Source organism: Phascolarctos cinereus, unplaced genomic scaffold, assembly GCF_003287225.1.
Source record: "Phascolarctos cinereus isolate Bilbo 61053 unplaced genomic scaffold, phaCin_HiC Scaffold_3;HRSCAF=262, whole genome shotgun sequence".
NCBI lineage: Eukaryota > Metazoa > Chordata > Mammalia > Diprotodontia > Phascolarctidae > Phascolarctos > Phascolarctos cinereus.
Genome location: NW_027555736.1, coordinates 41834279 through 41861512, shown reverse-complemented (window position 1 = coordinate 41861512; position 27234 = coordinate 41834279). Strand labels below are relative to the sequence as shown.

Here is a 27234-nt window from a genome sequence, read left to right as displayed (position 1 = left end):
GAGGAAACTCAGACTCTGAAAGCTTAAATAAATAACTTTCCCATGATCACCTCACTAGATAGTGGGAAGAGCCAAGTTTTGGACCCAAATTATCTGATTTCAAATCCAATCCTCTTTCCCATAGACCATGGATCTAATTTGATTTAAACTTGCCCAAGCTTATTTAAGATAATAAGCAAGAAGACAAAATTCCAATCCATTTTCCCCACCACTCCCCTGGTTAACAGATCCAGCCCAATTCAAACCTTTGGCTTCTTTGTATATGTTTATTTTCATGAGTAAATATATCATGGAATCATAGGAGGGGTCTGGGAGCACTAAAATACATGATCTTTACCCTGCATTAGGCTTTGAGGGATGAAATAGCCAAGCCAGGAGAGGACTAACCTCTTTTTAAACTTTTTAAACCAATGTAGACAGATCACAACCTCAGTATGACTCTCTCTGTGTCTGTCTGTCTGTCTCTCCTATATTCTAAAAGCAAAGATACATGAATTTTGTATGGGACTTTCTTTGGAATTATTAACACAATATGTTGTGATTTGGATGGCCATTCTTACATTAGCCTTAATAATCAAAAGATGTTTAATAAAGTCTGAAAAAGAGCAAACATGGATGTTTTAAAAGGAGAGGGGATTAGGTCCTATGATCATTCTTATCATTGGTGTGGAAAGAGCAGCCATAGTAAATACCACTAGGAGAGAAAAAAAGAAAACATGGAGAATAAAATGGCATGGTGTGTTTTTTGGCTGAGTCTTTGGTCTGTTGGTAAAAATTATTTGATCTGTTAATCTTCAGCATGGTAGATATGGTCCCGGTCCTCTTCTGGCCCCTGTAGCACTTCATAAGAAGGCTTCCTCAACATTTTGGGTTCTCCAATGATATCCTCTGTGGATCTTGAGTGGTAAAGGACATCTCTGTCTTCCTCAGGTAATTGCATCAGATTTCGAAAACGTCTCAAGATATCTGTGTCTAGGGGTAGAGAAAGTCTGCACTTAGTTCCCACAGAATTGAAAAGAAGGGTTTTCCTTGGAACTTTTGGTGGCCTCTTTTCCTCTCAGATATTTTTAAATTCTACAGGTCCCCAATATATAGTGCTAAAAGTTAGATTCTGTTAAAGGTGATATATGAGGAAGTAGAGCACAATTATTGTTTTTCAACATGTTGAAGTCTGACTTTAGACCTCAGCCCTTAACTGAAAATGTTCTCAGTCAATCAGTGAATAAACATTTAATAAACATGTACTATGTGCCAGAGAGGCTGTGCTAAGCACTGAGGATATGAATAAAGGCATAAGTATGGACCCTGCCCTCAAGGGGCCCACATTCTGATGGGGGAGACATCACATAAGCAACTATAAACATATAAAATATTTGGAGCTTAAATGTCTTAGACAGAAGGTACGAGCAGTGGGAAAGGGGAAGTTGGGAAGGGCCTCCTGAAAAAAGAGGAATTTAAACTGAGTTTTGAAGAAAATCAGGCAAGCCAAGAAGTGGAGGTGAGGAAGGAAGGCATCCTAGGCATGAGGAACAGCTAGGGAAAACACCTGGAGTTGGGAGATGAAGTGTCCTGTGTGAAAAACACCACAAGAAGGATAGAGCTGGGTCATAAAGTGAGTGGAGGGGAGTAAAATGTAAAAAGACTGAAAAGATAGGAAAGGACCATGTCATGAAGGGCTTTAAATACCAAATGAAAGCAAAACGCCATATTTGATCAGGGAGGCAATTGGGAGCCATTGAAGTGTATTAAACAGGGTGATCAGATTCATACTAAGTTACCAGTGATTTCTTGATTGCCAAATATGAAGGTATTTTGACAGTCTTCATATTTTTCTGACTCTTCTGCAACATTCACTGTTGTTACCCACCGTCTTCTCCTGTATACCGTCTCCTTTCTAGCTCATCATCTGTATTGTGTTCCTTAATTGTGGAAGTCCCTCAATGCTGCATTCAGGGTCCTCTTCCCTAGCCATCATGTATCACGTTTTGCTAACCTCATTAGTTCTCACTGTTGAATGATCATCTCTGTGCAGGTGACTGGGAGCCAGCATAGTACAGGGGAAAGAGCCATGGACTCAGAGTCAGAAGATTGTATGTGTGTGTATGTGAGTGTGTGTGTGTGTGTGTGTGTGTGTGTGTGTGTGTGTCTGTGAAATCCTTCCTCTGCTTTTTACCTCCTGTATAACTTTGGGCAAATCATTCTATCTCACAAGGCTTCATTTCCCCATCTGTAAAATGAGGCAGTTGGATTAGATGATGTCTAAGCTTGACTTTGGCTCTAAATCCATAATCCTGTGATTCCCAGATCTATAGATCTCACCTTGGTCTTTCTAGGAGCTCCACTTCTCCACCACCAACTACCTATTAACTTTTCATATTGGATGTCTAATAAGCATCTCACATTCAATATCCCCAGACAGATTCGGTATTTTTCTCTTAAAACTCACTATCTTTTAATATAAATCCTTTCTTCTTATTATGAACTTTGCAAATATCAATAAACCTGGCTATTTCCCAAGACAAAAAAAACATTAAGAAGACTGTTTGTGAAATTGTGGTTTTTTAAAAAAAAATGATTACCAGTCTATATCTACCTCTAAACTTCCTTCTGTCCTCTTTTGTCCATTTTAAAGATTTAAATTCTTTTATTTCTTTCCTTTTTTTTTGTAGCATTGTGAATACCTCCTCACTTTCCCTGTCCCCAATAAATCCTATCTTCTTTCAAGTAACCAATGAGTAAATAGAGTCATACAAAACAGATCCACCCATTGGCTATGTCTGAATGTGCATGCCTTGTTCTGCACGGCTAGTCCATCACCAGGAGCCAGGAAAACAAGCTTCATCATTAAGCTTTTGGAGATCAGGTTGGTCAATGCAAAATCTCATCCCTTTCCCAAACTTCCTTATTTATGTTGAAGACACCTCCATCTGTCCAGTCTCCTAGTATTACAAACTTGGCAATATCTCCATAACCTCACTCAGACTATCAGTTGACAAGTCTTGCCAATTAAACCTCCCCCACATCTTTCAAACTGAGCATTTTTTGTTTCTAGTCACACATTCTTCACTGTAGTTCAGGCCTTCATCACCTCTCACCTGGACTGCTGGCCTTATAATTGGTCTCTCTGCCTCACGTCTCTCCCCACTGTCCAAATCCATCCTTCGTGAAGTCATTTCCCCAAAGCACTTGTCTGACCACAGCATACCCCTACTCAGTCAACTCTGAACTGCCTCCAGGATCAAACATAAACTTCTCAGTTTGGCATTCAAATGCCTTTTCAGCTGGATCTCAGCCAATCTGCACAAGCTTTCTATAGATCACCTCCTAGGAAACATTCTCTAATTCAGGCCAATTGGCCTGCTTGCTGTTGCTCACGTATGATGGCCAGCCTTCCTTCCCTGCGCACGGGCGTCCAAATTGCCTGGAACGTGCTTCTTCCTACCCTCTGCCTCTTGGAATCCCTTCTTTCCTTCAAGACTCAACTCAAGCAGCGCCTTCGAGTGCTCCTAGTGTCCACTAGTGGACACTAGTGTCCTAGTGTCCACATTACCTTGTGTTTATTTTATATGGAATTTGTAAGTACAGGGCCTATACTTACTAAGACACTAAGACTTTTGGGACAACTTGCCTCTCTCTGTCTGTCTCCCTCTCACTCTCTCTTGCTCTCTCTGTCTCACTCCATCTCTCTCTCTGTACCTGCCATCTCCCCTGATCTATGGTAAACGTTTTAAGGGCAGGGACCTTTTCATTTTTGACGTAGTATCCCCAGCACCTGATGCATACTAAGTATTTAATAAAGGCTTGCTGATGGATTCGTTGGCTGATTGATTAGTAGTACTAGGTTTAAAGAATTCTCATGGTCTAGCACAGAGAGCAGACTCGGTTATTTTTGCTTGCATAGGCTTTATTTAAAGCCAAGCAGACACTTGACACTTACTAGCTGTGTGACCCTGGGCAAGTCACTTAACCCCAATTGCCTAAAAAAAAAAAGCCAAGCAGAGATAGAAATTAGCCATCTCAAAATGGCCCTGAGCAGTATCAGCAGCAGTCCCACAAGGTTTCCCTATCCCTGGTTGATCTTGAATGCTGGATAGGCAACAACCAGCATTGTGAATTTGCATAACCCTTTGGGACAACCATTAGAGTTGAAGACTCTGTCATTTTTGGGGTACATGTGGATGTGAGGGGGAGATAATAGCCTCAATAGAGATTTTAGACCAAGAAGGGGTCTCTGCTTGAACTCATTTCATTCTGGATACTGTTGATGGTGAAGAGTAGTTCTCTAATCTGAATTCAAGTTTTGGGGCCATTCCCAAGCTTTTGGGGATATTGCACTGTAGGCCAGGAGAACTTCTCAGTCTGAATGTGCCTCTACAACATTTACTACTGGTTACATATTTGGAAGAATACTTATATACTAACTAATAATAATAAAATTATATATAGTTTTGCATATAATAGTATAAAAACTATATAGTTTATATACAATAATAATAATAAAACTATATATAGCACTTTAAGGTTTATAGAGCACTTTACATATATCATCTCATTTGAATCTTACAACAACTCTGTAATGTAGGTACCATGCTTTACAGATGATGAAACTGAGGCTTAAAGAAGTGCCTTGCCCAGAGTCACACAGGTAATAGCTGAGGCAGTACTTAAACTCGGGTCTTCCTGACTCCAGGTCTAGCATTTTGTCTGCTGTACCACCTGCAGATGGCGCCTCAGATTCCATAATAGGGAGGTTACATATAGGAAGAATGCATGTACATGTGTGTGTATGTGTGTGTGTGTGTGTGTGTGTGTATGTGTATATATATAAAGGTACATATACACACATAAATATATGTATATACACATACATAGTTTTATATATACATATATGTATATTTTTACACACAAACGTATCACACACATATGTATATATGTTAGGAAAATTACATAGCTAGAGTCTATTCTGCTAAAGTCTTTCCGTGATACCCACAGTGATATGAAGGTAAGTCAGTGTTCTGAGAGCCTGCTCTAACACAGTGCCAGCTTTGGCAGGCTCTGCTAACCTGGAGACACATTGGGCACAGGTCTTGCAATGGACTAGGGGTCTGTCATCTGAGGACCTCCCTAACTAGTTAACAAAGGCTCAACTCCAGGAAGCTGATGAATCCTTTAGACTACAGAAACTCAGGAATCCATTTACACTGGAATAAGAGAGTTGGGCTTTGCATGGGTGGAGAGAGCACCCACCTGAGTGAAATTAGGAAATTTTTGAAGTAATGAAGGATGCCACACAGAAAAAAAATCAAGATTATTGTGACTTATAAGTTCTATTGCTCTGGATTTAACTGCCTTTGATGAAGACATCAGGGAACCCGGAATGGACTTGTCGTCTCTGTGATCATATCTACCTTGGTTTTCCTCCCAGTCTGTGAAAAGCTCCCGTCTGGGCTCAGTGAGAAGGTTGTCTTTTTCTGATTGTTCAACAGCCTTTGGGCCCAAATTCCTATGAAAACAAATGGTATATTCCGGAAATTAAAGCTAAAAGTGAGGTCAGCTAATAATATTGATAATAGTTAAAATATATAATAATAATAATTAACAATAGCTAACATTTATATAGTACTCAGTATGTGCCAGGCATTGTGTTGAGTGCTTTACAGATATTAATCTCATTTAATCGAATGGTATGTTTTCTAACAGTGTAAATGCAAACAGAGATAGCTGCTCCTTGTAAACAATGTTTATCCTGAGCTAAATCCCACTCCTTGACTCTGGGCAGGAGAGATAGTGTTTCTAGCAGAAAGTCTTTTGCTTCCAAGCCTGGCACAAGTGGACAGGAGACATTTGCTTTTTAAGTTGTTGTTGTTCAGTTGTGTCTGACTGTGACCCCCTTTGGGGTTTTCTTGGAAAAGATGCTGGAGTAGTTTGCTATTTCCTTCTCCAGCTCATTTTACAGATGAGGAAACTGAGGCAAACAGGGTGAAGTGACTTGCCCACAGTCACCCAGCTAATAAGTGTCTGAAGCCAGATCTGTACTCCAGAAGATGAGTCTTCTCGATTCCAAGCTTACTGCTCTATCCACTGTGACACTTAGCTGCCTAGCCTTTTAAGTAGGCATAAGATGTAGAGCCAAGGCTAAGGTTTTCCCCAATAAAACAGGTGGGGTGAGGACTGGGGGAAAAGTTGATGGAAGAAGTGCCTACATGAGTGGTCACAGATTTAGAGTTGGAAGGGATCTCAGAGCTTTTCTAATTCAAGCCCCTCATTTTACAGATAAGGAAACCGAGGAAAGTAAAGTGATTTTCCTAAGATTATATAGGTAGTACCAGGCTCTAAATCTGTAATTCTACCAAGGTAGTGACTATGAAGAACTTCACCAATGGTTTTCTTGGGCAAATGGGTGGAAGAAACATTCACAGATCTGGTAATATATATCTTGCTTCAGAATAAACAAATCAATTTGATAAAGGGAGGGTGGGGTGGGTCTAAAAGGGCAAATTTTCTGATTCAGCAGGATTGAAGGCCACAGAATTCAGAGGTCAATTGTTCCAGGTTTAAGAGAAGCTAATCTGGATGCAGGGACTACAGGCAAGCTCTGCATTTCAAATATAGACTTAGCCATAGCCTAGAGCAAATCAACAGAGAATGTGCTGATTCAGCCCAGCGGGGTTAGAGTGCAACCAGCTATTAGCCAGGTTGTCCTTCTTGTAGCAAAAGCAACAGTAATTATCAGCCTCATTTGGGCAATTTGGAAGAGGAAAAAAGAGACCACTAGGATTGATTATTTTTCTGAGATACTTTGGACATTAATCTCTCCCCTGCCCTCAGCTAAACCTTGAACCTGTCTTTATGGTTTAATGAATATCTTCCAAGTGTCTATTAAATCAATTGATTTAAGAGAGAGAAGGGGGGGGTGTAGTATTCCACACCACAAGCTCACCCCCAAGATTAGTTTTGTAACTGGAAAATTAAATGTACTTTGTTTGAGAGAGTTTTAGGTTTAAGTGAATTTATTACCACTTAAGCAGCCAAAGTATATTAGATTTCAGGAAAGGTTGGAAATCGACAAAAAGCTGCATATTCTAAATGAAGCTGATTTTACTGAGCCTGGAGAGAGAAAAGAAAGAGAAAGGCTTTAAATGTGGCTGATGTTGCTCTTACAATTGTTTATTAGGGTTCTCTTCAGAGAAGCTGTCCTTTCTTTTGGCATTCATTAAGACCTGAAAACCAAGAGAAAAATCAATGAGGAACTAATAGTGAGGAAGCTTTCAAGTAAGTCCCTTAGGAGACCCCCTTGGCAGAGCTTTCATGGTCCTTGCAAACTTGGGGGGGGGGCTTTATGGTTCTTCCATGAATAGCTTTATTTAAGCAAGGTTGCTTATGGCGTCCTTGGGCTGGGCATCATATTATTAAGGTTAGATGGTCCTTGAAGAGGTCATCCAGTATAACCCTCATCTTCAGGCCCTGTCCAGTGGCTGAACAAGAGAAAGATACATGGTTTAAACAGTGGAATCAACATTGGAGAAGATGCATTATTTGCTTTGCCTTTGTACCCTAAGGGCTCTGGGACCTTTCCACCTGACTTGAAGCTTCAACTTCCTATATGTATCTTCTATTCCATTAGAATGTTACCTCCTTTAAAACAGACAGTCATACTTTTCTATGTGTACCCCAGTGCTTAGAGAAGTGCTTAGCACATAGTAAGCACAATGCTTTTTCATTCATCTAGCCATCCATCTACCAATTCATTCATTCATTCATTCATTCATTCATTCATTCATTCATTCAGCCTAACTCTGAAAGAATGTCTTCTCTCAAATGGCTGGATCTCACAAGTATATGCTACTATTCCAAAGCTGAAGAAGAAATTTACATATTAAGGTAAGTTTTGATCATTGTGCCCACTTCAGTCTTGTTCCCAATCCAGCATTTACACCCATGCCCCTGTGTTACCCTCCACAGGAGTCCTCTGGCCTTCACTCTAGCATATGTGACTAAATATTACAAAATATGGAAATACAGGTCATGAAAACTAGAATTTTCTAGCATAAAATAATTTGTTGTTCAGTTATTTCAGTTGTGTCCAACTTTTCATGACCTCATTTGGGTTTTCTTGGCAAAGCTACTGGAATAGTTTGGCATTTCCTTCTCTAGATCATTTTATGGATGAGGAAAGTGAGGCAAGCAGGGTCAAGTGACTTGCCCAGGGTCATGCAGATAGTAAGCATCTGAGGCCAGATTGGAACTCAGGAAGATGAGTCAGGAAGATGTGACTTTGGGTAAGACATTATCGCCATGCCCCCTACCCCAGCCCTCAGTTACTTCATCTGTAAAACAAGGTTGAGGTGGAGAGCAGAATGAAAGGTAGTGTTGCATAATGAATAGAGAGCTATGACCCTGGGGCAAGTTACTTACCCTCTCAGTGCCCCAGACACCATTGAGAATGAAATGAATGAATGAACAAAAAAACCACATATCCCATGCTTTCTGTGATCCAAACACTGTGTTGAGTTTTCAATCCATGGAAATGACAACAATATAGGTTTAGAGCTGGAAGAGACCCTAGAGGCCACCAAGTCTGGCCTCTTTGTTTCACAGAGGAGTAAACTGAGGCAGAGAAAGACTAAGTGACTTGTCCAAGGTTACATGGGCAGTAAGTGGCAGAGCCAAAATTTAAGCCCACATCATCTTACACCAAAGCCACATTCTTTCCACTGGACCCCACTGCCCCCAGGTTCAGCTACCCACCTACCAAAGCAAAAATAAAGGGATTAGTTTATCTGATCTTTAAGGTCTCATTGCACGCCTTAATCAGATGGGGGAGCTTAGAGTTGCTGAAATACATTTGAAGTAAATCTTCCCATTAGAGGGCTATGTCGTTGAAAAGAGTTAAAAATCCTTACACCTCTTACTTTTACGTCCCTCAAAAGGACACTGGGATTTCTTGTTGTGTAGCGGAAAGAACAGTGTTTCTGGAGCCAGAGGGCTTCAGTTTGAATCCTGGTTCTTCCAAACACTACCTGTGTGACCTCGTGTAAGACATAATCTTTCTGGCTCTCATTTTCCTCACCTCCAAAATACTGGGCCTTGCCCAGATGACCTCGGAGATCTCTCCCAGCTTTAAATCTTCTCCCTACCTGGTTGCTTGGAGCACTGAGAAGCTCAGTTAAACAGGTAAGAAGAGGTCTCAGTAGGTAAGGGAGGGGCTAGACACTCGAGTGATTAAGACTGGAGCTAAATTGAAAAGCCACGTACCTGGTATTTGGAGGCTCCATGAACCACTTGCAACAGCAGAACAGCTAAACTGGCTAATAGGATTAACCTGGGAAGAGAGACGAGACAGAGAGAGAGAGAGAGGCAGAGAGAGAGAGAGAGAGAGAGGCCGAGAGACAGAGAGACAAGCAGAGATAGAGACAGAGAGACAGAGACACAGAGATAGAGGCCGAGAGACAGAGAGACAAGCAGAGATAGAGACAGAGAGACAGAGACACAGAGAGAGACAGACAAAAAGAGACAGAGGCAGAGAGACACAGAGAGAGACAGACAAAAAGAGACAGAGGCAGAGATTTGATTTGTGTAAGCTATTTCTGGGCAGACATTCACACACGGACTTTGCGAATTCCCTCCACCCCTTCCAATCCTTAGCTTCTTTTGAGGCTCAGTTCTCATCTAACTGTTGTTTTCTCCCAATCAAATGATCATGTATCAACTTCTCTGTTTACATATTATATTTCCTTGTAAAATGTAAGTTTCCTGAGGGCAGGGACTCTTTCTTTTTTGTCTTTATATCCATATCTATCCTGGCTGGATGGTTCCTAGCACCTAATACACTGCCTTGCACACAGTAGGCACTTAATAAATGCTTGTTGGATTAGATTGCATTGCTTTCCCTTTCAGCTTTAGGCCTCCCTTCCAAAAACCAGAGATGGGGTAAGAAAAGCCACTCTCTCTCCCCTACTTTGCATCAACAGATGGTGCCAGGGGCGGCCTGATTACCCTCTGCTGAGCCATGGGGATTCTCCTTGTTACTCAGACCTTTGATCCCTGGCTTGGGGTGTTGTCAATCATAATTGCACATCAGTTACAGCCTATGCCAATCATGGCAATGCCTTCTGTAATGAGTCCTCTGGAGGAGTCTCATAATACTCCTGTAGAAATTAAATGCAAATGCACAACTCCTTTATTGTCCTTGATCTTGCCATTACCCCTGTGGGACAGGTTGTCTGGAGTCTCATCAAGTGATAATCAGCACCAGAGAATTATAGAGGAATGTCAGAGAGGATTTGGGTGCCAACTCAACATATTACCATTAGTTTGCCATTTCTGTCCCATGGTTCTTCATTTATAAGTACTGGAAGGAGATACTGGTCGAGTCACTAAAAGTGGTAGCATGTCAGACCTGGAAGGGCCCTTAAAACAAAGAATATTACCTTCAGAAAGGACTATGGGATTGCAGATTAAGAGCTAGAAGAGACTTTAATGGTTACCTTGTCCCATTACCTCATAGTACAAATGCAGAAACTGAGGCCCAGAGAAGTGGTATCCCAGGTCACACAGAGGGTGATCAAGAAAGGAGTTAGACCCAAGTCCCTAGCTTCCCAATCCTGCACTCTTTACACTCTACTGTGCTGCCTCCCTTGGAACAGAGAATATTAGATCTGGAAGAAACCTCAGACTAAATACGATTAGAGCTAGAAGGACCTGAAAAATCACTTCTAATTCATCTGGTTTTTGTCTGTTTGTTTGTTTTTGTTTTTTACAGAAAGAGCATTAGATTTACAGTCAAAGAATCAGGCCTTTATATCATGCCTTTGTTACTTTCCTGGAAGGTCATTTATTCACTCTGGGCCTCAGTTTCTTCCTCTGAAAAATAAAGATATTGAACTAACAGAGGCATCAAACTCGTGGCCAGCTGGTGGCAAGTGGCCTATAAAACTCCTTAGCGTGGCCCCAATCAGATTGAAATGTATATGGGAAACGATTAGCAAAATAAATAAAAATACAATACAACATGGATCCTGTTAAATTGTGTTTTTCTAAGTCAATTTCTAAGTCTATTTGAGTTTAAAATCACTGATCTAAAGGACTTCTAAGGTCTCTTCTAGATCTAAATCTTATGCATACCTTTCTTTCCTCTATGTGTTCTAAATTTGTATCTGTGTCATTTATATGAGCTTCTTGTCTCCTGCATTGGCATGTAAGCTCATTGTGATTAGAGAATCATTGCTTTCTATGTACTTGCATACCCAGTATTTAGCCCAGTGCCTGGAATATGATAGATGCTTGTTAAATGTTGATCAATTGACTGACTGATCCCTTTAAAGGGATGGTCTCATATCCTTATTAATTTTAGAGCTGGAATTAAAACCCTGGATCACGGACTCTCAGTTTAGTACTGAGCTCAGTTCTTTCTTATGTCACAATTTAAAACCAGAAAATGCTTGCTTACTGACTCCATTTGGCAAAAGGTGATCCACCACGTGGGCCCAGGGAGATGTCTTAGAAGTTCTATCAACTATACGGCCAGGCTAATATAGCATTTATAGTTTGGCAATTTCAACATACACCAGTAGACTTAAGAAGCAACATTTTATGTTCCATTATTTTTCTCCCTTACTAATATTAGTCTTCCCAAGTTAGAGGATAACAAAGAATAATTTGGTGTTGAACAACCAAGTTTTTTGAAAACGTTTGCCGCAATAACCATCCTAGTTATGAGCTCGTATTTATAAAGCTCTTTAAAGTTTCACAAAGCACTCTACAAATATCTCATTTTATCCTCAAAACAACCTTGGGACTAGAGGATATCATGATCCTTAGTTTAGAGACTAAGGCACTGAGGGACAAGTGTCTGAGGTTGGATTTGAACTCAGGACTTTCTGCCTCTAAGTCCCGAGTTCTATTCATTGGACTAGCAAGCTGCCTAATTTACCTGGGTGCCCCCAATTCTTGTAGATATTAGTGGATGGTAAATGGAGAATTTCTATTTAACAGTCTAGATTTTCTTTTGCTCCTGACTCATTCAATGATTGTTTTGCTTCCTGTGTTTAGCTTTCTGTTTTCATTATTTCAAATGATTATCAAATATAGCAGTGACTCAGTGACCCGTTGTTCCCAGACCTACCGTCAGTGTTGGGGGAGGCCCCCGTCTGCAGCTTTGGATTACCTGCTGTTTATCAGGCATCAAGTTACATCCTACCTGTTCGTGGTGGTGGTATTTCACTTAGTTGTTTCAGTTGTGTCTGATTCTTCGGGACTCCATTTTGGGGTTCTTTTGGCAAAGATCCTGGAGTGGTCAAGCATTTCCTTTCTAGAGTTAAGTGACTTGCCCAGGGGTCACACAGCTAGTAAGTGTCTGAGGTCCGATTTTAACTCAGGTCTTCCTGACCCCAGGCCCAGCACTCTATTCACTGTGCCACCTAGCTGCTCCCCACCTGTTTGTACCTGTGAAGTTGTCATATACTTGCTACCTTGGGGAGAGACTGAGATGCAATGACCCACTCCATTTTGCTGACATGGATCTATCTGAATTGTCTTTATCTCATTACAAAAGTTACCAACAAACCTGGCCCCATCTTGAAACCCTTGCTGATCTCCAGTAATCAGCCTGTCAATGTGTTGCTACCTTGACGTACTTTTAATAAACTCCTTTTAATTCTTCTTGTCCTGAGTTTTGCCTCATTAATCAGGATGAAAGCCTGAACAAAGAATTTTCCTTTTAACAGGGGCATAGGGGAGAGAGAATTAGATCCAGTGTCGACTATGTGCCAGGCACTGTGCTAGACCCTGATTGCTTAATCAATTGATTGAGTGGAGTAGGAGGACCTGGCTTTGCTCTTATCTTGGTCATTTATTAGCTCTGTGACTTTGGGGAAATCTTAGTTTAGCAGTCCTCTTTAAGAGAAATAGTGCATAGAATGCTGAGCTTGGAGACAAGAAGACCCTAGTACAAATTCTTCCTCAAACATTTATTACCTGTATGACCCTGGGCAAGCCACTTAACCACTGTCTGCCTCAGTTCTCCTTTCTGTAAAATGAAAGGGTTGGACTTGGTAATCCCTTTCCCACTCTTAATCTATGACCCTTCTCCTCTTCTGTAAAATAAGGGTTGGGCTAGATATTTCCTCCCACTGCTTAACTCTGAGATCCTGTGAATATGCCATATGGCTACGATCAAAGCCCAAAGTGGGGGTGGCCTGGCCACATTAGACCCCACTGATGAAGACTCACCAAAGCGGTAGGCTTAGAGGAGCCAGGCACGACTCTGCCAGAGCTGCATCTTGTGACAACAAAATTGAATAAATAGATTTGAGGACTCAGGGTTAAGATTAATGGGACATTAGCCCCATGTGTGGCTGAATGGGCAAATGAACTCATCTAGGGGCCTTTCTGTAAGAGCACGAATCACTAGGTGTTATTGACATAAATGGAGAAGAGAGCAAGAGAAAGACATGGCAACTGTCCTAAACCTTCAGCAAACTGTCTGATTAATCTTTATGAAGTTACAGGGCTTAGCTATTAAAAGAGAGGGTCTTGAAACTGATACTGCTTGAATACAGACTGAAGCATGCTATTTTTCCCTTCCTTCCTTCCTTCCTTCCTTCCTTCCTTCCTTCCTTCCTTCCTTCCTTCCTTCCTTCCTTCCTTCCTTCCTTCCTTCCTTCCTTCCTTCCTTCCTTCCTTCCTTCCTTCTTCTTCTTCTTCTTCCTTCTTCTTCTTCTTCTTCTTTCTTTCTTTCTTTCTTTCTTTCTTTCTTTCTTTCTCTTTCTTTCTTTCTTCTTTCTTCTCTCTCTCTCTCTCTCTCTCTCTCTCTCTCTCTCTCTCTCTCTCTCTCTCTCTTTCTTTCCTTCCTTCCTTCCTTCCTTCTTTTCTTCTTGTACAAAATGACTGATATAGAAATGTTTTACATGATTGCACATGTATAACTTATACTGGATTGCTCACCATCTGGGAGGGGGAGGGAAGGGAGGGAGGGATGGAATTTGGAACTCAAAACTAAAAAATATGTTAAAAATTATTCTAATATGTAATTGGGGGAAAATAAAGTATATATATATATATATATATATATATATATAATATATATATATATGTATGTGTGTGTGTGTGTGTGTGTATATATATATACACACACAAAAATGCACATACACACACATGAGGGTCTTAATTTCCAAGAAGGGGGATGGGATTTTGCTAATCACATTAATATATAAACCTAGCAGCCTTTCGAAAACTATCAGAGGTCCTTAGGACTCCATAAAGGCTTCATTTGCTCACAGTAGGCTGTCTCCCCTTGGTAACAATAGTAATAGCTGGTATTTATATATCTGCTTTTTAAGCTTGCAAAACACTTTGTGGAATTATCTACCTGTGAGGCTTTATTATTCCTGTTTTTACAGAAAGTCTGAGGGTCAAAGAGATGAAGCCCTTGGCCTATAGTTACATCGCTAGTTAAGTGCAGAGGCAGATTTTGCGCCCGGATCATCTTGACTTCAAGAGAAGCACCCTAAGCCTTCCCACTTCTTCATTACAGGAAGGTAGGGCTTATTTTCCTCCATGCTTGGGGACCTAGGCTTTGATGCTTCCAGGCTGATAATTTTTATTTGGGTGCTATTTCATGTTATATAACAGCTAACTCTCCTTATCACATTTTCCCTCAAGGGGAACTTTTAAAGAGAGTTTCTAGATTCTTACCTTTTAGCTCTCAGATTCATTTCTGGGAAAAGCTCTTTAGCCAGACTAGTGTACAGACACAGCTCTTTAAAGAAATGAGCTCCAGATGGTAAGTAGGTGTATGACCTTGGGTAAGCTTTCCTTCCTGTAAGCCTCAGTTTGCTCTGGGGGTTGGACTAGATAATCTTTCAGGTTCCTTTAAACCCCAAGTTTCCATGAGAAAATGGGAACATGGCCCTGAGCGATGAAATCTATTTACCTAGGAACCACCCACTAACACTCATTTTTTTTCAGTTAATCCATTATTCCTCAACAATTCAATTCAATGGTTACTTATTAAGCATCTACTACACATTAGGTGCTGGGGAAATGAAGACAAAAAATGAATAAGCCCTGTCCTCAATAGGCTTCCTTTCTCCTGGGGTAGGAGTTATAATATAGCCAAGGAAGTAAGTACAAAACTACAAAAAGAAATTCAAATTAATTTTAAGATTGAGAGAGCCTTAATGCCTGGGGAATCAGGAAAGGTTGTGTAGGAGGGGACACTTGAGCTGCGCTTTGCAGGGATCTAGGGATTCTGGGAGGCAAAGGGAAAACAAGGGGAAGAGCCCGTGTAAACATGGAATGTTGTCTTTGGAGAATCCTAAATGGGCCTGATAGATTAGAATAGAGGTTATGAAATGCATTTGGTATAAAGGTCTGACCGCATTACTCAGGAAAATTTAGTGGTTCCCCCAATGCCTCTAAGACAAAATGCAAAGCCCTTCATGCCCTGGCCTTGGACTACTTTCCAAAGTTATGTAACATTCCTCCATCTTGCATACTCTGTTCTGGTCTAAATGGTTTACCTGCTATTTCCTATAAATATTATGCTAGAGTTCCCACCTCCACATCTTCGCACAGGCTATTCTCTATAACCTGAATGCTCTTTCCTTATCTCCACTTCTTAAACTCTCCTCAAGATTCATCCAGGTGAGACCTTCTCTACAAGGTCTATTTTGATTCCCTCCCCAGTTAAGACTTCTCCCCTCCTTGAAATTTCTTTATCTAACGTTTCTTTTTCCAAGACCTGTGAATTCATTGATGTAGAGCATACCTGGTGAGACCCCATCTCTATCTTGGCAGATAAACACCTTTTCCACTAGAGTACTTAATAGTCTTAGAACAAGAGCCCTTGACCTTTTTGCCTGTTATGGACCCCTTTAGCCATCTAGGGAATCTCATGGACCCCTTCTTAGAATTAAGTTTGTATTTGTATAAAATAAAACTCATAGGATTACAAACCAATAATATTGAAACATAGCAATTCTCCTGCCCTGCCCCCTCCCAAAAGGCCACAGACCCCAGGTTAAGAATTCGCATTACAGAGGGGCTTGGTCACTTGCCCAAAATCATATAGCTAGTATATGCACCCAGGACTTCCTGACTCTGAGGCTGGCTCTCCATCCGCTGCACTACACTGAATTTTAAACATTGCTTTTATATTGCATTTGCATACCTGCCCATACATTTTACTCTCCTCCCAAGGATACAAGGAGGGTATCCTTGGGGATACCTTGTCCAAGAATACAAGTTCCTTGAGGAGGGAGGATTTTTTAAATTTTTGTCCTTGACTCAGTTTCTTCAGCTGAAGCTATTCCCTCTATCATCTTTTGTAGTGGCCAGAAGGGATATTAGACATGCTTGCTCAAAGCCACTATTGCTCTCCTGATTCAGAACAGAACTTTAAAGTATCCAGAATTGTTTTGATAATAATAATAATAATAATAACAATTCTCATTCTTATGATCATTAACTAGCTACTTTGATACATGATCTCATTTGATCCTCATTAGAAGCTAATGACATAAACAGATTAAAATTATTTCCATTTTACGGATTAGGATTTGCTAAGGATCATGTAGCTAGTGAGGGTCAGAGGTGAGATTTGAACCCAGATTTTCCTGACTTTGGTCTATTACCCAATATTTAATGCTGCCTCTCAATTAAGTCCCAATGGCTCTTACCTGAAGAGTTGAGAAGGGCCTAGCAGAGAGGGGATCATGCAGGTCATTGGAAAAGTGGTGACCCCAACCTGACTACAGGACCCAGATATGATGAATAGATGTGATGAAAGCATTAATTACCACCTAAATTCAGAGTAATCTGCAAGGAATTGTAGCAATAATTCAGAACAAGGGATATGAGAAAAGGGAGAATTTGGTGTCCATCTCTGGAAAAAAAAATTAGAGTCTATTAGAAAATGAGTGATTTGTGAGCATTTACTGCAAGCTAGACACAGTGATCACAAGGAGACAGCAAGGATTCACTGAAGGGAAGTGATTTACTCTTTTGGCAGGATTATCAGACTGGTAGATCAGGAAAATGCAGTATAAGTGGTGTAGATGAATTAACAAGATCACTCAGAATACACATGTGGGCAGTTAGACAAATGTTGACTGGATGATACCAAGAATAATCATTAATGAGTTAGATTTAACTTAGAGAGAAGATTCAGGTGCAGTGGCTGAGGGCTCTTCTCTGGGCCCTATTTTTCCTAACATTTTTATCAATGACTCAGATCAGTGGTTACCAAAGTCTTTTCATTCCTATAATCTCTGACTTTCAGTAAATTTTTCTGTCTCTTCTATTCAACATGAAAGAAAATATGTTCTTGAGTTTACCATGTATTCAAACATAAAATAAAGATATCAATTAATTTTTCATGAAGAAAACTATTTGGTTCATACTGTTTTAGTATCATAAAGCTGTTTTGTCTTCAATCTATAATTCCTCCCCCATTGACTCTACTACATCTGGGGTGTTTCAATAGGATAATATAGTTATCTACCAAATATTCCTTCTTCCTTCTAGTAGTTTTTAATGATGTATCAATCCCAGGCTGAGATCCCTTCATTTAAATTAAGTTATTCATGGTTTTCTCATTAAACTTACAGAAGATGTGAAACTAGAAGAGAAAGTTATGTTGGAGGACTGAATCAGGTTCTAAAATGAGGCAATAACAATGAATTAAATGTAACAAGATGGAATTCAGGAAGGATAAATAAAAACTTTCTTATCAGTCAGTCAGTCATAAAACACTTATTAAGCATTGGGTACTGTGCTAAACTCTTCGGTTAAAAAAACTGAGCTAAGTGAAATGTGGTTTAATAGGAGTTCACATGATGAAGACTTATGTATTTTATTTAGGTATAAGGTCAATGAGTCAATAGCATGATGTGGTTGCCAAAAGGTCCAATGTAATCTTAGGTTTCATTAACTGAAGAATTGCATGCCCTGCATAGCATTTTCCCATTTGTATTATTTCATAATGCTACTGGAAATATCTTATAATCACATCATATTGTAATGTAATGAAAATGTGGGTGTTCCATCCTTTGGGCCATCACCTGAGATTCCAAAAGTAACTGGCCCGTAACATTGTTTTGCCTGCCTGGTAACAATTCCAAAGTAACTGCCCCACTCCCTACCTGCTGACAACTCCAAACTGACTGGCCCCCATATCATTATTTCACATACGATCATAATAAAAGCATTGGAGGTGGGGGGTGAGGAGGGATGTTGTTGTAGTGTCTTGGACTAGAGAGATGATGGTCTAACTTCTCTCTGATCACTTAATCCATCACTCAATTAATTGACAAGGATGTAATAGAAAATAAGCATTTATTAAACTCCTACTATTTACCAAGCACCATATTATGTATTGGACATATAACCAGTACTACCACTGAAGAATAATACTTGGTTTCTGTCACTTAGAAAGTTAGATCTTAGGGAGGCAGTGTGCCTGTAATCAGGTATGATTCTTATGTTCACTCTCCCTATTTTAGTGGTGATGTCTGTTGAGGGCTACTTAGACTCAGTATAAAAACATTAAAAAAACCTCTGACAAAGAAAATGCTTTAAATATATTTATATAGATTTCTCCAAAGGAAAGTTCCTTCTTATAGGGCTCTAGACAGTTCTGGATGGGAACCAAGAAGTGAGTTTCAGTAAAACACATATATCCCAAAATTTCCAGATCAGTATATAGGAAAGACTGATGGATTCTGCAGTCTGAGATGTTATTTTGGGGACTATGATGGTGAGATGTGGGTTAGATGATAGTACAATCAAGTGGTTTTGAAACTGGTTGAATGACCAGACCCAAAGAGTAGTCAGTCATGACTGGGTTTGAATTCTGGGTCTGCCTCTTGCTAGCTGTGTGACCTTGGACAAATCACTTTACTTCTTTAGTCCTCTTTTAAATGAAGGAGCTGGACTGAATTACTCCTTTTAACTCTAAAATCCTAGGATTTACCAGTCTTAACTAGGAAAGACCATCAAGCAGTGAAATTCACCAAGAATGTCTTAAGACCTGCTACATGCCAAGTACTGTGCTTTGGTGCTAGAGATACAAAGGCAAAAGAAAAACCATACTTGACCTTGACGGGCTTACAATCTAATGAGCACTTGTAGCGCATAATGCAACATTTTGTCAAGCCAATAACAAGGCCAGTTCTAGAGAGAGTAGGTTACAAAGTAGCCATCCTCCAAACCCTGGATGTTATGTGTCTGTTTGGAGGTCAGGAAAGCTCCAGTTATTACCATAGGCATGAGAAGAGAGGATAATTGCATCAATAATTAATCAGGTATTAAGTATTTCTGACGTGCTGAGTTTTGACTTTAATCCAGAGGGCCTGCTCTAACCTAGAGAGCCCTTTGTTACCCTTCAGCTGTTGGGGGAATGTGGAATGAGGAACCCAACAGAATGGCCTCACACAGTCTAACCCACCAGTCTGCTTTCAAGCCTAGTTCATACCAACAAATACTACAAATTTGTTCTTTACAAAGGAGGAATTTGTGTTTTATCTTAGAGATAATACTGAGACACAATGGTTTCTTGAAGAGGAGAGTGACTGGTCAGATTTATGTTTTCCAATCTTGTTTCGTTAGAGAAGTGTCAGCATTCTAGAACTTTTGGGCATACTTGGACATTTACCAACCTCTGCTTAAATGATGCCCTGCTAATACCCCTTCATGGCCCCTTTAAGCTTTTGCTTGAAGACCTCCAGTGAGGAAGAGCCTATTCCCCACTGAGGAAGACCTTCCCACTTTGAACAATTGTGGCAGGAAATTCTTCCTGACATCAAACCTAAGTTTTCCTCTTTGCCCTTAATTCTCCCTCTAGAGACAACAGAATAAAATTAATCCTTCCCCCACCCTACCCCACACAGGTCAGTTTTTTAAATACTTGAAGATAACTATGGTTTTCCATCTAAATCTATTCTCTATACTATATATTCCTGATTCTTTCAACAGATTCTCATATGACATGATCTCAAAGGATCTTTGCCACCCTGATTGTCTTCCCTTATTCTACATTATCTAGTCTTTAGGGGCAACTAAGTGGTGGAGTCAGGAAGACCTGAGTCCAAATGTGGCCTCAAATACTCACTAGCTGTGTGACCCTGGGTAAGTCACTTAACCTTCTTTGCCTCAGTTTCCTCATGTGTAAAATGAGCTGGAGAAGGAAATGGTAAACTATTCCAGTATTTTTGCCAAGAAAACCTCAAATGGGGTCATGACGAGTCAGACACACTTGAAACAAATGAACAACAATGATATAGTTTATCAATGCCCTTTCTAGAACGCGGCCCAGAATCAAATCCAATATCCCAGATGTGAGCTAGGAGAGAATAGAGAATTCTCTCATTTTGCACCCTATACTTCTCTCAAAGTTGCCCAAGATTGGAGTCCTTTTGATTTTTTATTTTTTGGTTGCCAAATCACAACAGTGTTGATTCAAATTGAGTTCATGGATTGCTTTCTAGCCATGCCTCCTCCCATTACAAATCCTTTTGTAGTTGATTTTTTGAACTGAAGTTTGTAAAATTTGACATCTATCCCTTTTTAATTTCATCTTGGATTGAGTTTTAACCCATCAAGGTATTTTTGGATGACTTTTTTGACTTTGTATCACCTGAAAATTTGATAAATATGCTGTCCGTGGTTTTATCCAAGTCTCTGGTAAAACTCTTAAATAAGGGCAAATCCCCGAGGCACTCTTCTAGAGACATCCTCATTCCAAGCTGACATCACACCCTAGATGACTAGCTACTCTTTGAATCTGGACATTTTCAAATCTATCTAGCTAAATTGTCATGTAACTCATATCTCCCTTTCTTATTCACAAGAACGGAGAGTAGGCTAAAATCTAGGTAAACTGTACAAAGCATTGCCCTAATCTATCATGCCTAATAACCCTTTCAAAAAAAGAAATGAGGTTAGTATGCAATGACCTCTTTTTACCAAGGCCGTAGGGACTCTGTGATCACCAATCCCACTTTTAGATGCTCTTTAACCATCTCCTTAAGAGAAAACATGGCACAGTGGATTGGATTCAGAGGTGTGAAGAATTGGGTTCAAATCCCAGCTCCACCACTGGCTACCTGTGTGAACTTAGGCAAGTCACAATCTCTCTGGGCTTCAGTTTTTTGTTTGAATAATTTCTTTCTCTTTATCACTGCTATTTCCTAATGACACTATGCTCCACTCCCCTCTGTGATTCATACCCCAACCCCTGAAGCCTCCATTTTAACAAATAAATATAACCAAGCAAAACAAATAAACACTTTGGCCGTGTCTGGAAATGTATACCTCGTTCTTGATCTATATGTGACCACCTCTCTCCTAAGAGGTGAGAGCAGGCCTCAGTTTCCTCACTTTAAAAAAAAAGGTGATTCAATTAGATTGGGGGTCTTAACATTTTTAGTTTCATGGACCCCCTTGTCAGGCTCATGAAGCTCATGTTTCCCTTCTCAGAATAATGTTTTTAAGTGCATAAAATAAAACAAAGAGGAATAGAAAAGAAACCAATTATACTGGTAATCTAGTTTTTCAAATATTAAAATAAAACCAAATTCATATATGCCTGAACCCCTGAAATAGATGGCCTCTAAGGTCCCTTCCAGCTCTAAACCCGCCAACCTCCTAATGTCTTCTAGAATATTCGAGGAATCAAAGTCAAGGTCTCTGGCCTATATTCTACAGGTGTGGCTCTTCTTTCCTTCTGTCAAAGCTGGGGGTGATATCTGCTCTTCCCTAGTCCTGTGGTATCTCTTCTGTTCCCACAATATTTCAAAGTTCAGTAACAGCAGCTCAATCATCATGTCTATCTGTTCCTCCCTTATCTCCATGATCCAAAGTGTGGAAAGTTCCGATGTGACACACTGAGAAAAAGGCAGAGAAAGTCAGGGAAATGAAGGACAGACCCATATTTAGCCCAAAGCAGCAGTGTGATGGGGCACTCTCCTCTCAGACAAGTCCTCTGTGGGTGTTATACACTTTTCTTAATAGGAGGTGAAACTAGCATCAGATGATCTTGGGAAATTCTAAAGTGGTGACTGGGGGTAATGGAGCACCATTTCTTCCTCACCGATAGCCATAGATGCACAAGAAAAAACCAACAAGGGTTGGGCCCAGAGTGGTGACTTGTCTTGCCCAATATTACCCAGCTAGTCAGGGCACTGGATTTGGCCTGGAGGTACTTGGGTTGGCTCTGATGCTCTCAATGATTATAATTCCAGATCAATATTTTTCTGAGGCAGCTGTCTCTGGCTGGTTAGTTGTTAGTTTGTCTTTGTTCCTGAATTGTAAGCAGGAGTAGAAGCACGCTTCCATGGTAGAAGCTCAATAAATATTTGTTTGATAAATGAAAATGAGTAAAAGATCAAACCATTATGCACACAGTTATTTCTTACAATGTCTCTAAAGGACCCGAAATGAACAATCTTACTGCGCTATTTCCGGGAGAGAAATTGAGGTTGAAAGAGAAGTGACTAGTCCTAATTTCCTGTTGAGAAAGACTATAGAATGGAACTAGTGACTCTTGACTGTATTTCTGTGCAAATTATTAGGAAACACTCTCACGGGGAGGGGGGAGAGGAGAGTGCATTCTCCTCTGGGTTCAGACTCGGTTACAGTCTTAGAGATCTAATCCTGTGTTTCCTTTCTCATTGTTTCTATTTGCATAAAATTGTATTTATTAAGGTATTAGGACACGTGAACTGAAAATCATATTTATGTCACTTAATGATTAGAAATGATAATGCATTTCTTTTAGTGTGGTGGGTGATTAGGGGAATCCCTGGTTTCCTGACCCTGGGCAGAAGCTGGCCAAGCGCTGCAGCTCCTTGCTGGTACCTTGCTAGGATGACCCAGGGAACTCCCGATTGCTCCTCAGTGAGCAGGACTGTGTAAAAGCTGATTAGCATGGGGATTTCTTCTCCCTCCTTCTCCCGACAAAGCTGCAAGGGCAGCTCACAGCCTAAGGGACATGCCAGAATCACACAGCCAGTAGGTGTCAGAAGTGGAACTTGAACCCGTATCTTTCCAGTTCTGAGATCAGATGGCCCTGATGCTGCACCACCTCTGTGAAAGAGAGAACTGTGATTGAAAATCCTAGAACCTCTGCGGGTATAGAGGCTCTTTAAAATTCATGAAGTTAATCTTCCTACCTCGAGGTAGAACTCAATCTGAAATGTCCTATTCTGAAAGAAATCTCTCATCTTCAAAGACCTCTAGGGAAAGAGATTCCACAGTTCCCCTTAGCAACCCCATTCCATTGCTACATAATTAGCCACAGCTCAAGGCAGTGTGTGATGCCATTGTGAGGGTGTCGGAAAGGGAGGGAGGTGATTTTATGTCTGTTAGCAGTAAGAAGCACAGGAAGGAAGGGAGGAGGAAGGTGTAAAATGGAGGGGGAAAGGTTGCTCCATCCTAATAATGCTAACATGCTTGCAGCTATCATCTCTGAATCTCTAGCATACTCCCCCAGCGTACCAGACTCCCAGTCTTCTCTGCCTTGAACACCCTTGCCTTCTAGCTCCTCAGCCTCTTCAATTATGCACTACCTTTGTCTCCAGTCTACCACAAGCACTCATAAAGTGCTTATACCTTCCACTTTCCTTCCCTTTCCTATTAACTGAATGTCTTCGCAGTGCCAGGATTCTTAGTTCTGGCTCTCTGTGCCAGCTGAAGCCTTCCCTTACCTTCCAGGTGCTAGATGGGGGTGACCTTCATTTATATCACATCACAGATGTTAATTCTAACTACAGAGACCCAGGATAGAAAAAATGCTCCCAAGGTATAGAGAAAGAAAAGGCAACAGATCCTGGAGATTATAGTCAGCCTGGACAAATGGAAAGAACGTTGTTTTAAGGAGCCAGCTAGAGTTCCAGTCTTGGATTGCCAATAACTGTGTGATCTTAAGAAAGTCCCTTCCCATTCCAACTTGAAGAGTTTTTAAGTGGAAAGAAGACACATCTGGCCCTTCTTCAGTTTGGGGCCATCTGTCCAATGCTTTATAAATGTCAGTTATTAGTATTTTCCTTTTATTATAGTAAAGGTTGAGCTCTTGCCACACAGGGAACAGGACTGAATGAGCATTTTCAGTTTTTAGGATGAAGCGGCAAATGAGATACAGCTACGGAAGAAAGGGGGGAAAATGAAGTCTTTCTTCATCCTGAGATCCAACACTTCCATATTGTCCCACACTATTCTTTGATGGATAAAGTATTTTACAGTGGTTTTGTTCCCCACCTCACCCCTTTCTGGATTGTTCAGAATCCCCCAAACTATCAACTTCTGCTCTGGGTGTCAGTAAGCCATGATGAGCTTTGTGATTCCCTGTTTACCACTGAATGGAGACTCTTGTGAGTCCTCAGGAGTGTAGGCACCACAATGGGCTGCAATCTGCAAAACTGGAGGGAGAACTCACCTCCCTGAGATCACACGTCCATCCAAATCTTGAACTGAGCAAACTTCAAAGTGGGGAGTAGATGTGGGGGTGGGGAGGGGACCTTCTTCAGTCTTTCCCCCCACAGAATTTGTCTTGGCACTAAGTTTTTGGTCTGACGTCTATACATTATTTGGAGGAGATGGCTCACTCAGTCTCAGCTCAACTCAATAGGGAAGCTACTAGCTGGCCTCCAACTATTTTGAATTTTACCAGCTTCTAAGTCAAGTTCCTTTAACTGCAAGCTGACACTTGTCTGCATATTGCTTTCATATCACAATAATTAGCAGTCTACCCCTTCTTCCTTTACACTCACTCCGCCTCATGAGTCTTGCCTCATAATAACAACAATAACAACAACAAAAAAGAGTTGAACAGAATCATCTGACACAATGATCATGTCTAACGATGCTTGCAACATTTATATTCCTCTACTTCTTCAGTGACAGGAAGGAGGCTGCACACCTTTCCAAGATGTGAAATTGTCTCTAGGGCCCAATGGCTAAGCTCATACATATGTCCTCATGCCCCTTGGGTCCCTCAGAGAATACCAAGGTGGAGACGGTAGAGGAAGTTTATAGCCTGCTCAGAAGGAAAGACGTGGAGCAGTCTTGTGGTGAATAGATTCTGTCTGAGAGAAATGAGGAGCCATCTCTGCCTCCCCAATACCACCCTCACGTAAACCCATATAGGCCATTTTTCTGATGGTTTACAATAATCTCTAATCTATTGGCTAGAGAGCTGGGTAGTCTAAAAGCCAATATTGTGAGAGGGATAAAATCAATGTACCCTGTAAAAAAATAACAAACACCCATCAGAGAAATTCTAAGGGGGCTTCCTCTCTTGGCTCACTAGCCATGTACTGGGAAGAAAGCCTTCTTCTAGTTCTTTCCTTGAGAGAAATGTAAAGTTTGGAATTCAAATGAAAACACAAACATGGACTAAAGTTTTATTGCCAGAGATGAGAGCAAACAGACTCCGAGACTAAGAGAAACTCCCTAAGGAGCCCCTATATTCCAGCTTCCTGTTTCCATCATTACTTTTGCCATCATTCAAGCAGTAGCAAAAAATAAAAAAGTACCAGGGTCAGCAGCCCTGCAGATGGCAAGGAAGCAGCAGACATTTTTACAATGCACTACAGTTTACAAAGGGTAGTCTAAAGGGGATCAAAGATTTTGAGCTGGAAAGACCTTAGGGGCCATCTAATCCAGTCCCCTCATCTTGCAGACCATTGAGTTGACATGACTTACCCAGGGTCACCCAGGGCAGTGGTAGGCCGGCGAACCAAAATAAGCAGTTTTTTCACTGTACCTTGGGCATTGTTTCATTGTATTCTTCCAATAACCCTCTGAGGGGCCCAGGGTAGGCATTATTGGCCCCATTTCATAGATGAAGAAACTGACAGAGGCATTGCAGGACTTTTCCAAGGTCTCTTAGCTAAAAAGTAGTGGAATTGGGTACTGCAAGCCAGACCTAGTGCTCTCACTGTGATGACCCCTTTACAGCTCTAGGATTAGGCTGCCCTTCCCTTGCAACAGTCATTTAAGAGCTCAAGTGTTCAACAGCTGAATCAGTATACAATAGTCAAACACGACTATCCTTCCTTCTAAAAACAATGGTTTTTAAGCCGGTGTAGAAAACATGAACTTTTCACACTTACGTGACACATCTGCTACTATTATTGTTGCTGTTATTATTATGCCAGAAGAATTGTTCTCATAGCACTCTTGTTGCTATTAGAAATCATTAGTATGATTCTCCCCTCCACCTGCTGGAAGGTGCCAAGGAGAAAGTTTTCCTTCCACTTCTGAATACTCTTCTGGAGTCAGGCTCATATTTCCTTTTAGGAGACAAAGGCCCCTGAATCTGGTAGCCTCCAATCGCATCTGGTTACTTTGTTCCTAGGACAGGCTAGGAGAGTAGATGCCTGCAGCGGGGGATTCCTTCCTAGACTCAGGATAGCACCCAAGTCATGGTGGTAGAGCTAGGGGGTGGTGAGGAGGAACAGGGCAGAGGGGAGCAGGACCCACCATTCCTCCGCTTCTGTAGACACCCAGCTGAATGAATAAGTGGAAAATTGTTACCTCTTCATTTCTAGGTTCCGGTTCTCTTCTTCCGGCCTTCAGGTTGAGAAGTTGAGGTAACTACGGCGAGGACTGAATGCCACTTGTCTGGGAGCCAGACTTAATGAGAGTTTTTATCAACTGAGGTCATGTCTTGGGGCCAGAGTCTGAGAACTGATTAACCTGAAGCCTACTGTACTTAAGACTCGGCTCCAGGAAGAGGCAAGAATGGGGTACTTTGAGTCCATGGAGCTTGGCCTTGGTTTTCTGTTTTGTTTTGTTTTGCTTTTTTCTCCATAGAAGATACTGGCCATTGCCAGGTACTTTCTCCTCTGGTGAGATAAAGTCCATTGGCACCACCTCTGACTTGGCAAGCTCAATTTGTAGACTTTACCTAGTAATAAAAAAACAACCTGTGCTTTGGGTCATTTAGACCCACTTCTCATTCTGAGAGTTAGCCTGACAGGAGAGTTTGCAAGGGGGAAAGGTTATAGAAAGTAGCAATATATCATACAGAAATGGACTCTTCCAGCTGTAAAAGGCTTTAAAGACCAATTAATTTGATCATTCATTTAGAGATTTCAGGATTAGAGTAAGATGTTTGCTATAACAATTATTTTAATTAGGAGGGATTAGAAAAACCAAACACAAAGACTATTCAGAGGTCACCATCATTGCACCATTAAAGATGGCATGGTAGGTGGTATAGTACGTTGAATA

The 27234-nt window shown here is 40.9% G+C and overlaps 1 protein-coding gene across 1 annotated transcript; it reads right to left on the bottom strand.

Annotated features, from left to right (window-relative positions):
• Positions 1-246: 246 nt before the first annotated feature.
• PRAP1 (proline rich acidic protein 1) lies at positions 247-26783 on the bottom strand. The gene is made up of 5 exons (XM_020994464.2): positions 26536-26783; positions 9256-9322; positions 7162-7220; positions 5409-5503; positions 247-972 (listed from the first exon to the last, which is right to left on the bottom strand). Exons 1-5 carry the CDS (start codon positions 26541-26543, stop codon positions 788-790), a joined length of 414 nt encoding a protein of 137 aa, XP_020850123.1. The 5' UTR covers positions 26544-26783; the 3' UTR covers positions 247-787.
• Positions 26784-27234: the final 451 nt, after the last annotated feature.

Excerpts from the sequence above, each read along its gene's own strand:
- PRAP1 (XM_020994464.2), bottom strand. Across the intron at positions 7,221-9,255 it reads ATGGAGCCTCCAAATACCAG|GTCTTAATGAATGCCAAAAG; the intron begins GTACGTGGCTTT and ends CTTGGTTTTCAG. Across the intron at positions 973-5,408 it reads AGACTGGGAGGAAAACCAAG|ACACAGATATCTTGAGACGT; the intron begins GTAGATATGATC and ends CTCTACCCCTAG.